The sequence below is a fragment of the Simochromis diagramma genome, unplaced genomic scaffold (assembly GCF_900408965.1).
Source record: "Simochromis diagramma unplaced genomic scaffold, fSimDia1.1 OVJJ01000216.1, whole genome shotgun sequence".
Lineage (NCBI taxonomy): Eukaryota > Metazoa > Chordata > Actinopteri > Cichliformes > Cichlidae > Simochromis > Simochromis diagramma.
The window spans coordinates 9,478,180-9,491,077 of NW_024386883.1; the positions used below are offsets into that span (position 1 = coordinate 9,478,180).

Genomic DNA, 12,898 nt, shown 5'->3' on the forward strand with positions numbered 1-12,898 from the left:
CGCCAGTCCATCCAAACACATATTCAAAAATTGAATGCTGACTTAATTCCCTTTCTTTCTTTTATTCTTTCTTTTTTCTTCCTCCTTTTTCTTCAAAACAATAATCCCAATTTGGAGATGTAGTGGTTTCCATGGTGATGAGTGCAAATGGATAATAGGGCAACTGTTAACCTTTGACTGGTTAAAAGCCCCAAGCTGAGGGAGGGGAGGTAGGATAGTGGTGGGGAGTTTGCAGGGAAACACACACACACACACACACACACACACACACACACACACACACACACACACACACACACACACACACACACACTAGGATTTCAGTGAGAAAGGAAATTCGCACTCATTTCCTCCGTGTGGTTTCGGTACAAATCAACAACATCCTGTCCTTTTGTGAATCCTGCCTGCCCTCATGCTGGTTTGTGTTTCAGAGTAGGCGTTAAACCCCCCGCCGTTCTCCTACCCCTCCTCCTTCTCCTCCTCATCTTCTCCTTTTTTTCTTTCTTTTTTTTTTTTAACATTGCCATAGAGGCTGTAGTCATACCTCACATTGTTGCCGAGGAAGGAAGGGCACGTCCTTGTTCGCAATAAATGTCTTTAGCTGGAACAGGAACACAAGGGGAGCGGCTATTATTAAGTCTAATCGAGCAGAGGCATGTGACCTCCGGTATCTTGATATCCTCGTTGAGAATCCGCTGAATGAGGCAAAAAAAATAAACCTCAGACGTCCACTATATTTATTAAACGTTTTATATTCTCGCAGATTCTGGTATGTATTGTTTTTCTGCATCTGCATGTTTTCCATTAGACACAGGTCGCCATCCATTCGTCAGCATCAATACCAGAGATCATATCTGCCAGCAATGAAAAAAAATTAATTAATTCATTGCAGATTTGGCCCACTCACATTCCGCTCTATCGCCTTTCTGTTACCATATTATAATCATAACAACATGTAGCATCGCTGGCTTCGTATATAAATAAATTAGGGGGATAAAAGGGTGGGGGGGGGGGGGGGGACATCAGAGCCCACTCTTTATGTAAATCAGGCCTGACATTGCCCTTGTGACCAAAAAAAAAAAACCCACCTCCTTCTCATTTCCTCGCCCCCTCCTTTTTCTTACACACACGCCTCATTCGCTATTTCTTCCCATTCATAAAAACGTAGGTATGGCGCCTGCGCAATGCTATTCGGAGTCCTCCCCATTCATAAAAATGTAACATCCGCATTTCAGCCCTCCCCAGTCGCGCGGCCCTGCCATTCACAAAAAAACAGAGAAAAAAGACGAGGCATCTGCGCAGTGCCGTCCCTTTCCTTTCCTCTACCCTCCCATTCATAAAAACTCACTTCCCTCCCCCTCGGTGGTTGCAACATCATATCCAAAGCTCCGAGTCCACAACCGCAGTCGTCTTTTATGCACCAGCGAGTGGAGAATAGTGCGGGGCACCAGTTCGCCGTCCCCATACCTTGTTCTTATTACCCTGTAAAGTTTGGACTTATCTTTATCCATTATTCCTGGAGCTACTCGCTGCCTTGGAATAAAGCCTGTGCGTAAACGTCGGGCGCAGCGGAGAGATGAAAATTGTATCCTGAAACAACAGTAAGTGATCACCTCTCGTGTTTTTCCTTTCTTTCCTCTCTAGATGTTTGTAACTAGTAAGTGTGTCACTGTAAAGAGAAACTGTTCGGTACTGTTCAGTGTTGCCTTCACTTGACTGGTCCTCTCAGTCTACTCAATCGCGTGCACTAAAACGCTCCTGCAAACTCTATTTTGCAACAAGCTGTTTCCGAGGGTTTGCAGTTTAGGTCAATATTTAACCACCGACTTCGGACCAAAAGCAAGGTGAAGGTATCAGAGATGGAGAACGACGCGTAGTCCAAACCGCCGCTTTTTTTCTTTTCTTTTCTTTCTGTTTTTTTATATCAAATACGCATTTCAGCGGCTGTCGCATCGCTTCGTACATCCCCCCCCCCCCCCCCTTTTTTTTTCCTTGTCTTTATTTTTTTCAAAGACACAATAAAAAGCAGCGAGGGCAGACCCACACTTCAATCTCTGCGTGATTCGCCCTTCTCTCCAAAGCCTGTAGGTACGTTTATCTCTCGGGCGGTTCGGTTGCGTGTGTCCTTCTCGCTCTGCAGCGACTGCCTGGCTGGCACGCCATCGATGGTGTCAGGTGTTTATGCCATTAGTTTTTTCGTTTTAGCCCACTGGCTGCCGACAAATCTTGTATTAATTTTCTACAATGCATTTTTTGTTGTTGTTGTTGTTTTTTGCGTTTTGGTTTTTTGAGTGCCGTGGACGTATAATGTCCAGCTTTACACACACAGCTACGCACCGAACAGCCGCCTATCAAAACGACTCTACATTCCCGTGTCTGGTGGCACGCAATGTACCATTTCCTTTATTAAGCTTGTGCGTTTTTTTTGACATTTTACAAAAACTGTTTGAATACCTGCTTATAACGCCTATATAAACATGCTATTTGTGCAAGTCGAGCTGCCGCCTCCGGTTTTTATGACTCAGTCATTGACATGTAGGGAGGGACGCGCACACACATAGACACACACGCACACATTCGGGCTTGCACACGCATAGTTCCGGCTTGGAGCTTATAATAGTCTAGATTTGACGATCACAAGCGCTTGTGTCGGTGCCAGCTATGTCGCAACAGGTTTCTCAACCGGGCTTCTGAAAATATGAGGAATGGGAGAATCACACTGACAGCTGACGGTCAAGCAAAGCTGTGTCTACCACTGATACATTTGCGAAAAAATAATACAGATGTATATATTCGCTGGGTGATGTGCGCAAGCCCAATAAATCACAAGACGAGCATAATCAAACGAAAATGATCTGAACAAGCTGATTTTTTTCGTCGGTATATTTTGTTATAAGGTAACCCAAATGAATACTGTAGACAGTAGGTCGGTGAGCTGCTTTTCGTCAATATATATGTAAATAAAATGGATAAAATAAATCTGCCGAGCGCTCATTGATGAAACGGATGAAACCGATTTCTTTCAGCCTCACCATGACTGGAGCGTCTTGATTCATGCTTGCAACACCGAGTGCAGCCAGCAGCCCATTCACAAAAAACTGCAGTTCATAAAATCAGCCCCATTCACAAATCCCAGGGTCTGATCTCTGATTCAGATTCGTGTTTATGCAGTTTGCACACTGACAGATCAAATTTAAAAATACAACATTAGGTCAACTTGTATTACATGAAATAGCTGTGATTCTATAAAAAGACCTAATTTCCTTTGCCTCTTGCATTCATTTAGTCACCGTTGAAGTCTCTTTTCTGGCAACCTTCTTGTTACTTTGCCTTGTTTTGCATCTTTGAGTCTTTTGCATGCAAACCCTGCTCTCTGGTGCTCCCTGCTCTTTGGAGGGGAGGCAGTGAGAGCCCAACATCTATTGTTCTAATGTCAAAGTTAGAATGGAGGAGGCTTAGACTGAATACCCTGTCGGTATTCAGTCTAAAAATCACCATGGTTTGGAAACTCTACATTCAAATAATTGCAAAGATCCGGTCTGGAGAAAAAAAAAGATTTCTATGGAGAGACTTGTTTTAAAGATTCAGTATTTGTTTTCTGTGAAGTGAACTACTTATATCAAATGTCACGTTCGCATGCTGTTAGAGGTGTTGATCTGATATCTAACCATCTTTAATTCTCTAGTTTATTGCCATTTTTTTTATATTTTAAGATGAGATTAGTCTTAAATGTCTCTTTTGTATCTGTTTCTGCAGTATTGCTAAATGCTGCTTTAGAGAGAAGTCGAGGCACCAGCCTACATATGGAGTCCAGGGTTCCCCACCACATCCCCGGAGTGTCCTCCTCCCTCATATCTCAACCCCTGCTGGACAGTCGTGTGCCCTACGGTCGTCTTCAGCACCCTGTCACTATTTACCCCATCGACCAGATAAAGTCATCACACGTGGAGAACGACTACATTGACAGCCCTGCTGTTGTTTCTCAGCAGCCTCCCAGCCAGAAATCTTTGAACCCAAGAATCACTTGGCTAGGTCAGAATCAAGAAGCCTTTCTTGGTGCAAACCACAACCATCATCACAATCACCAACACCAACCTCCCCAGCATAGTAGGTGCGAGCCCCACCTTCATCAGGACACCACCACCCACCCTTGGATTTCCTTCAGTGGAAGGCCCAGCTCTATCAGCAGCAGCAGCAGTACCTCATCTGACCAGAGGCTGCTGGAACACGCTGCGCCCACTCCAACAGTGGACCACCACCCTAAATTGCACCCTCACCCCGGCCCCATCAGTACAATCACTACCCAAACTCCAGGCTGCTTCAGTTCCTCAGAATCTAAGGTCCTCACTTCTTCCTCCTCTGCTTCGTCCTGCTCCTCCTCCTCTAAATCCCTTGACCTCAAGTCCGCAAAGATGCCTGTGGGAGGTGTATGCTCCGTTGGAGGTCAGCAAGGGTTGGCAGTGATTCCTTCCTCTCCGACCGAGAAGAAGCACCTCCTTCTTTGCGAGCACTGCGGGAAGTGCAGGTGCACAGAATGCACACTTCCCCGAACCCTTCCTTCTTGCTGGGTCTGCAACCAGGAGTGCCTGTGCTCTGCTCAGAGCATGGTAGATACCGCCACCTGCATGTGCCTGGTCAAAGGGATCTTCTACCACTGCACCGAAGACGAGGATGATGAGGGCTCCTGTGCCGACAAGCCCTGCTCGTGCTCGCAGGCCAACTGTTGTGCACGCTGGTCCTTCATGGCTGCCCTTTCTTTCGTCCTGCCTTGCCTGGTCTGCTATCTACCAGCAATGGGCCTAGCCAAACTGGGACAGAAATGTTATGACAATATTAGCAGGCCTGGCTGCCGCTGTAAAAACTCACAGAGCGCCGTGAGTGTCCCCGTGTGTAAAAGTGGAGCCACAGAAGCAAAATCTGGCACTCTGGAGAAGCAGCAGCAGGGATCATGATAGTGGACCAAACTGTGTGGTGGTGACCTTGCTAAAAAAAAAAAAAAAGTGGACTGGACTATACCATACTCGTTTGCTCTCTATGGATTGGACAATCCAACACCAACCCATTAAACTATCCCGTTAAACTGCTGGAAGATGACTTATGTAAAACAAAGGTACAAAGATGTTTAATAGGGTGTATGATCAAAAATGGGCCTTATATGAGGGAGATGGCAAGTAGGAATAGCCAACAGGCCCTCTGAGATGTTTTTGTTCTTCTTTGTAAGAGTGACAAAAGAACAAGAGACAAGCTTGTGGGACTGGTATTTGTGTTTTGCGAAGATGGCCGTAGGCACAAAGTCATTGTACCTCTCTGCTGCTCAATATTTCTCAGCTAATTTTGTAATGCTTACTAAACAGAAGCTGGTTGCTGATCCACAGAATACATAGAAATTATTGATGGATGGTTAATATCTATACTTAGCCCCCACCCCCCACTCCCCACCCCAACCCAAAAGCACAGCCCAGCGTTAAACATGAAAACAAGTGATTATCTATAGCGTGGTTTCAATGACAGGCCATTGCAGGAGTGAAACTAACACTTTTAACTACTCACTCGCTCCAAGGTTATCGTGGCCACCAATCTTTTAGCGTTTCCCCTCTCTTACACCTGAAAGATGCTACCTTGGTATTGCTAACATTTGATCTCCATTGAGTTTTTATGTCCAGAGTGGAGCTGTAAAAACAAACCTTTCTAGACTTTAAAATAATAGCAATTCCCCTTAACTCTCACCATGTATTGTGCATAAGCAGTTGAGATGATCACCTTACAGTGTGTTTTCCACTACGAGGTGGTGAAGCCTAGACATTCTCAAATATTTTGAATGCTGTTCACCAGTCACCTTTGACATAATGCATGTCATGACTTGCATGCTTTAGTCTAATGGTTACCCACTGTACTAGAAGTCAATTTGTAGTAGAGAAATGTGTTTAAAGAAAAAAAAAAGTAAAGTACACTCAACCTTCTCAGGGACAGTTACAGTAATCCTCTCTAGAACTTGGCCTACACCGCATGTTGATTGCTAAACTGCCTAAGAGCCTGGTCTACTTCCTCTTTGCACAAAAAAAACAAAAAGGCAAAGAAATATTTAGGGGCAAAAAGGCAAGAGTGAATCATTTAAAACGAGTAAGCTAAGCTAGAGACAAACTGGCCAGAAAAAAGTGTTTCCAGACGAGAGGGGGTGCAAGTGATAGAGAGCAAAGAGGGGGAAGAGAAGGCATAGCAAAGTCGCTGTTGTGTATGTCTGCAATCAGCCTTTGTAGAGTAAACCTGCCACTTGCACAACCTTTTTAGGAAGACGCAAACCCCTTAAAGGATGTACTAAAGCACAGTATTAACCACCTCAGCTATCTCACATTACGTTGGTGTGCACTACATTTAGTCCCCACCCCACTGCCCCCACACACAGAGCGTCTTCATCACGTTTAAATCATTTTGCCGCGTAGCTGCATACGTTGAATAGCCTCTTTTTTAATTCTTAAAGTCTATTTTTGTGGCTTCCGTGACATTTTTAGGACTTTGCCAAAGGAAGCTGTTATACAGTAGCATGCTTTTCCTGTCAGAATGATCACAGTCACGCCAGTCTTGCCACGTGGTGTTGACGGCAGCTGGTCATTATTAAAGGTGGGCTGCCCTTTAATACAGATGGCCATTTCCGTTTGGCATAAAAGCGTACTGTCTTTGCGACTCCATAACACACACCTCTGCTTCACATCGGACCTGTGACTTTCATTAGGGTGCCTAACTTTGCTTTTACTTGTACTTGTCTAGTTGCACAAAGCTATCAGACAGGAGGAAAGGGAGGGAAAAAACACACATGGTCCTTAGTCTTTAATGTATGAGGCAATATTTTCAAAACCTAGCAATTCAGCCTGAGAAAAAAGGTGCCAAAATGGGATTGGTCGCGGGACCAGGCAAAGGCCTGGTCGTCTCTAGGTGGGCAGCAAAAATCACAAATGTTTTGACAATATATTTAGTACTAGAGCTATGCAGGTGAAATGTTATTTGCTGTAAATAGTTTCACAACATTTGTGTTCTTTAGAAGACACTTTTAAATGTCCTTGAAAGATTGCATGGTACATTATAGCTACGATTCAGTACAAAATATATAGAGAATATATTAGATATATATTTTGAGGGTAAGAATACGATGTTTTTGTGGTTGTGAGGAAAAGGAAAAAGGAGAGTTTCAAGAAGAAGGTTGGGGGAAAGGGGTAACAGAAATAGCAGACGTTTCTATTACTAGCACTTGATTTAGAAAAGTGTGCCCGGCAATAAATTAAAGAATAAAAAAAAAGGAGAAGAAGCAGAAAAAAAACTCCTGCTGTTTATGCTATCCATGGCTCATTAGCAGTCGAGAGGCTAAGCTAATTCCCTAGTTCCTCTCCGAGTCCTAAAGACTGTGGACTCATTGAATCCACACAGGGAGCACAATCTACCCCCATCAGCCCATTTCCTGCCGTTACTCCTCGGTGTTTCAGCTCCCTCTTTTTCTCTTCTTGCTTTTCTTTCTTCCTCGCTTCTCTCTTTCCTGCCCCGAGAAATTGCCCAACAAACATCCCTGACCTTCCATGATTGACAAACACAGCTGCTGTGCATAAACTTGTCATACCACAGAGACATGGAAAGACATGTCTGTCTCTCTTTCACTCTCAACTTGGTTTTTCCTCTCCAGTTGTGTTCTGCGCCATCTCTTCTCACCAGAGGACATTTATTTCCAACAGTTGCTGCCTTTTTTCTTTTCTTCTTTTGCTGTTACTCAGCTCCGTCACTGCAAAAGCAATGCTCCTAACTTCACGTTGGCTTTATACAATCACGTGCTCGCTATCCTGTTTAAGGTGTGGAATAATCATCCAACAGCTCAAACATTAAAACCTTTTCGTTACGCTGTGACTTTTACACACCAATCCCCCTGTGTGTCATTCATTTGTGAACACGGTTTTCTTTTTTTTTCCTTTTTTCTTTTTTCTTTGTTTTTTTATTTAAACCCAAACAAGAGGAAAGGTCTCAAACAGTTGGGTGATGCTACTCCATTCTTTTATACCTTTACAATGTCATTGTTGGGTATTGAGAAACAAGATCTGTGCTTTTGTTTTGTGTAGATATAACAAAAAGACAAAAATCTCATATAAAAGGTTCCCTTTATAGATATATTTATTTTGAAGTTCTATTTTATATAGTATTTATTTAGATGCCAACTTTTTGTTTGTGAAGAAAGCTTATGTCGAAATGGAATGTACATTGACAATGGAAATATATATTGTTAAATATACCGAGCTGTTTGTGTCGTTACTGTTTCAACTACATAACACAGACACACACTTATACACCGTGCCATCATAATGATCATAAACCCAGAGGATTTATACTAATATGAATTATTACCACTAAAAAAGTTGACTTATACTGACATAAAGATAGCAGCACCAACAAACTATTATCCCCCCCCCCCCCCCAGTGGCTCTATGCCCCTGTGGTGGGGTAGTGGGGTCTGCCCCACAGTTTGAGCCACTACTTCAATGTAAAAAATATATTATATACTGCTTCATTTCTGACCCAAAGTTTCCGCTACTCAAAGTTAATCGTTTTCTTCTTTTTGGCTGCTCCCTTTAGGGGTCGCCACAGCGGATCATCTGCCTCGATCTGACCCTGTCCCTAGCATCCTCCTCTTGGGCACCAACCCCATTACTCACAGTAGTGCTGCACGTGTACATCCCAAAAGGTTGATATGCTTCTGTAGGTCAAGATTTCCATCTACCGGTCACTGTTTACAAACCTAAGGTGAATTTTAAAAGTTAATGAAACCCTCAATCTGGAGATAGATGATTTTCAATAAATACAGTTGGGGTTTTTTTTTGCTCTTGACATACATACATGAGTTCAATAGAACTCAAGCTACAAGTGGACTACAAATGAAACCAGAAAGCATCTGCTACCAAACAGTTTGGTGAATACAGACACCTGCACAATCACATGCACATATCTAAACAGGAGATAGGTTTGTATGTGGTTTTTTTTTTAACTGCTTACAGTAGCGACCGATCACTTATAAGCTGAATTTGAAGATTTTTTTAACATTATGCAGTCTGTAAAAGACCAGCTAGGTGCTTTAGTCTCTTTATTTCAACAGTTCAAATTCCCGAGGTCTCCCTTCCTGTGTCTGAATAGGTCGCTCTCTATAAAACACTGGTAGAGCAGCAAAGGCCAAATAAATCTGTATGACCTTAAACAGAAAGAAAACATTACATAAGGAACAGGAAATGATCCGCAGACCCCTCAGGACGACGTAACATGAGACAGGAACTAGTCAGGATGCTTAATTCATATCAGAGCTTGATGACTGCAGTGTGTGTGTGTGTGTGTGTGTGTGTGTAGGTTTAAGTGTGTGTTTGACTTGTAGGTTAAACTCACTTCCTTTTAGTTTGAAGGGGTGGTCTGTTATAATCTGGATGTGTAACATTCCTTTCTCTCAAAAGCGCCACCTTATAAAGCCGGAGCACATACGGCTTCTTCCTGTCACACACACCTACACACACATTGTTGTCATCCCCCAACCCCCTCCCCCAGAACACCTGTGCTGCTCTTACCTTTTGGTGTTCTTCCTCCCTTTACGCAACCCCCCAGCTCCCAACCCCTCCACCTCCCGCGCATGTACTCGTGTACTGGGTGTTCACCTGGATGCACCTGGGAGAGGAAAGTGAATGAATTACAACAGAGTTTGTTAGGAGGAGAAGAGAAGAGAAGAGAAGAGAAGAGAAGAGAAGAGAAGAGAAGAGAAGAGAAGAGAAGAGAAGAGAAGGGCCTGGCCTTCCAGCATCACATAAAGAAGATGTTTCCGCTGTAAAAGCCCTGCAGGCGCTGCTGTGTCTGCTCCAACAGGTGAGATCAGAGACCAACCTGCCTGTTTACCTGCCGGTCTGTCAGCACCCACCTGGGACAGCACACATACACACACACACACACGCACGCACATGCAAACACCTGCATTTGACTTCCTCCACACCTACATTGTCATCTCCACCCTATCAGGCCACATACATATCATCAACACAGGAAGCTGCAGCACAGGCAAGTGGAAAAGAAAGCATTTATTATCAGCTAGTACTATGACACAGCCTAGATTCAGTGAAGAACCCATCCCGGGTCGGAAACTGTGCATGCAAATAATTATTTGTGCTGTGGTTTGGCTTGCTGTGCTACAAAAAGGTTGGGTTTACCGCAGAAGACAATGCAAGGACAGCAGCCAGAAACTGGTTGAAACTAATATTTCAAAGTTTTTGAATGTTTACAGTGCTTTTTTTTTTAAGTTGCTAAGCTGTGCAAGTGAGAGAAACTAGTACAAGATTCAGGTCCTCTTGTTCTGCTTCATTTGCAATGTAATTGTTCAGTCGCAAGAATAAGGTCGTCACACCCAGCACACACAAACACATCATCATGTTGTAGTAGTTCTGTTGTGTGGGTCTTTTCTCACACAAGCAGGCTAATCAAAATAATGTAATAACACATAGAATAGATTTCATAACCAAGTGCAATCCTTGTTATTATATAAAAGGAGAATACGGGGAAACAGAGGGATTTTTATCTATGTATATTGTAAAAATGTGCTAGCGGCCCTAAGGCTGCCAGGGACTTTGTTCCAGCTAGTCACGTGATCAAGTGTGTGCGCTGGTTTAAAGCGTCACTGAAAGCAGAAGTTGCGCTGCAATAACACAGGACAAAGGGATCATCAGGTGTGACATCCAGGTGGTATAATCTGACTTGAACCATCCCACATTTGTCTTCTTATCTGCTGCATTTCACAACCGGCAGAACTTGCTAAGTCATTGTATCAGCACACACTGATGTGACCTGAGATACCACTTAAAGGGATAAACCAACTTTTTTTTGTTTTCTTTCCAGTGTGAATCTGCATTTAGGTAACATATGTTAGACTAATTATTTAAGGCCATGGGGAAAACCGCATGCCAGTTTCCTGCTATGAATGATGTTTCCCCTCAGCTGGTCTCCGAATCTGTTTGAGATTTTCAAGAAGCTAGCTGTAATTTCGACTCTCCCGCACTTATGTGCTTCAAGTTACCTCAAGTAAATCCCCTGCAGTTTGCTGTTTAGATGACATATTGCAAAAGCCATTTTCACATCTGGTGTAGCGCTCAAGCAGACCCCCGCGCACCACTGACAACCCCTAGATACACACACACAGTTACACACTTCCCTCTCTTCCTCTTCTGTGCAGCCCATTTCTTCACTCCTCTCATTCTCTGTTTTATACATACAAAAATACAAAAAAGGGAAAACACGTGAAAAATGTGTGTGACATGTATGTATATTTAATTAATCAGGATTAAATTAAGGTAGACTCTCTTTACCCGTGCACACAGAGGCCATAGTGTTCTCCTTACCTCAATCATTTATTTACCAGGTTTATTTACATTATAAATCAACATTATCTTTATGGTATGGATGAAATAAGACAGTGGCTACATATGCATGTTCATATATAACTTGCATTCATAGCAAGTGCATTTTTGTCCCCTATCAAACATGCACAGTATCTCTTCCTCTGTCCCCTCCAGTCCTTCTCTCTTCTTTCCTTTGTGGAATTTGACAGTAAAATTAGCTTAAGTGCGGCTTGAAGAAAAACACACATTTCAGCACTTGGGAAGTAGCAGGGATAGCATAGAAGAGAGGACTGGGAGCTGGTGGGAGAGACGGAGGTGGACAACAGGGAGAAAAGGTTGTATGGGAAGCTTGACCAAAACAGTCAATAAAAGCTGCGATAAATATATTATACACATTGCAATAAATAAAACTATATTTTTGTTGAAAGCTTCCAACTTGACAAGTATTGTCAAAAATCTAAATAGTTTTCACTTTCACTAGCATGCCAATAAAATAAAATAAAATAATCTAAAATTTCCAAATTCGTCACTTAAGTGTTCTTATGGGCCCAAAATAGGCCAATGACAGAAAAAAAGGCAGAAAGAAGAAGAGAAAAGAGAGATTAGCCACAATTTTTAATGCCACAGTTGCCTGCCTACCAACAAGTCAACCAGGCAGTCAGCCTGTCCACCATGAAGCCAGTTACCCAGCCAGCAAACAAGCCAACCGGCCCGTTTCATTCAGTGGGACCACTGGCACGGGACCAAGTAATGCCACTAAACAAAGAGCTACTGTCTTGCATCACTTCCCCTCAGAGAGGCCAACCAGGCTGCAGCCTCTTATCACCAGGCACTGCCACTCTAAAGCACACCAAGGCCTCCGCCACACCGACCTCTTTACTGCTTTCTGGTACAGCCTTCTCCCATTATACTAACCCTGAACCCAAGGGGAGGGTTTTATTTCAGCTTTCACGAGCGTCAACGAAAGGGGCAGCACATAAAAAGAAAAACAAATTAAACCCACCGAGCAAACGGTTTTAACCGAATTTCACGTGGCCTGCGCTTCACTTGGTCACATGCTTTTTTTTTTTTTAGCACTTGTGAGGCTATACCACGTGATGTTGCATGGCGTTTGAGAAGTTTAGTCCCATCACTGGACTCTGACTTTAACACAGCGTACTGATTATATGATTTACGACAGAGAAGGACAAGTTAATGTTTTCTGTTCGACCCTATTTTATTTTTTTCTACTCGATTCCTTTCTATTCTATTCTAGACTGGTCTGTACTGTGATCCTATTATTTTCTTATTGCAGAAGTTAAGGAGTGAAAGTCTGGAATCTTAATGGGCAGCTTTGCTCCTCTGTCTTGATAAGTATTCTGCCGGTGTAGTTTGATACTTCCTTCCACTCCTCAACCTCCGTGTGTGTGTGTCTGTGTGTGTTTGTCATGGGTGCGTGCCTGTTTTCAACAGGCCCTGTGGCTGCCTGAGGGGGGGTGGACATGTGTAAAGGAACAGTTGCATTC

At 43.3% G+C, this 12,898-nt stretch overlaps 1 protein-coding gene across 1 annotated transcript; it reads left to right on the plus strand.

Annotated features, from left to right (window-relative positions):
* The first annotated feature begins 1,266 nt into the window (after window positions 1-1,266).
* Window positions 1,267-7,282, plus strand: spry4 (sprouty homolog 4 (Drosophila)). Its single transcript, XM_040032173.1, has 2 exons — window positions 1,267-1,601; window positions 3,757-7,282. The coding sequence occupies exon 2, from the start codon at window positions 3,804-3,806 to the stop codon at window positions 4,950-4,952; it is 1,149 nt and encodes a 382-aa protein (XP_039888107.1). The 5' UTR covers window positions 1,267-1,601; window positions 3,757-3,803; the 3' UTR covers window positions 4,953-7,282.
* Window positions 7,283-12,898: the final 5,616 nt, after the last annotated feature.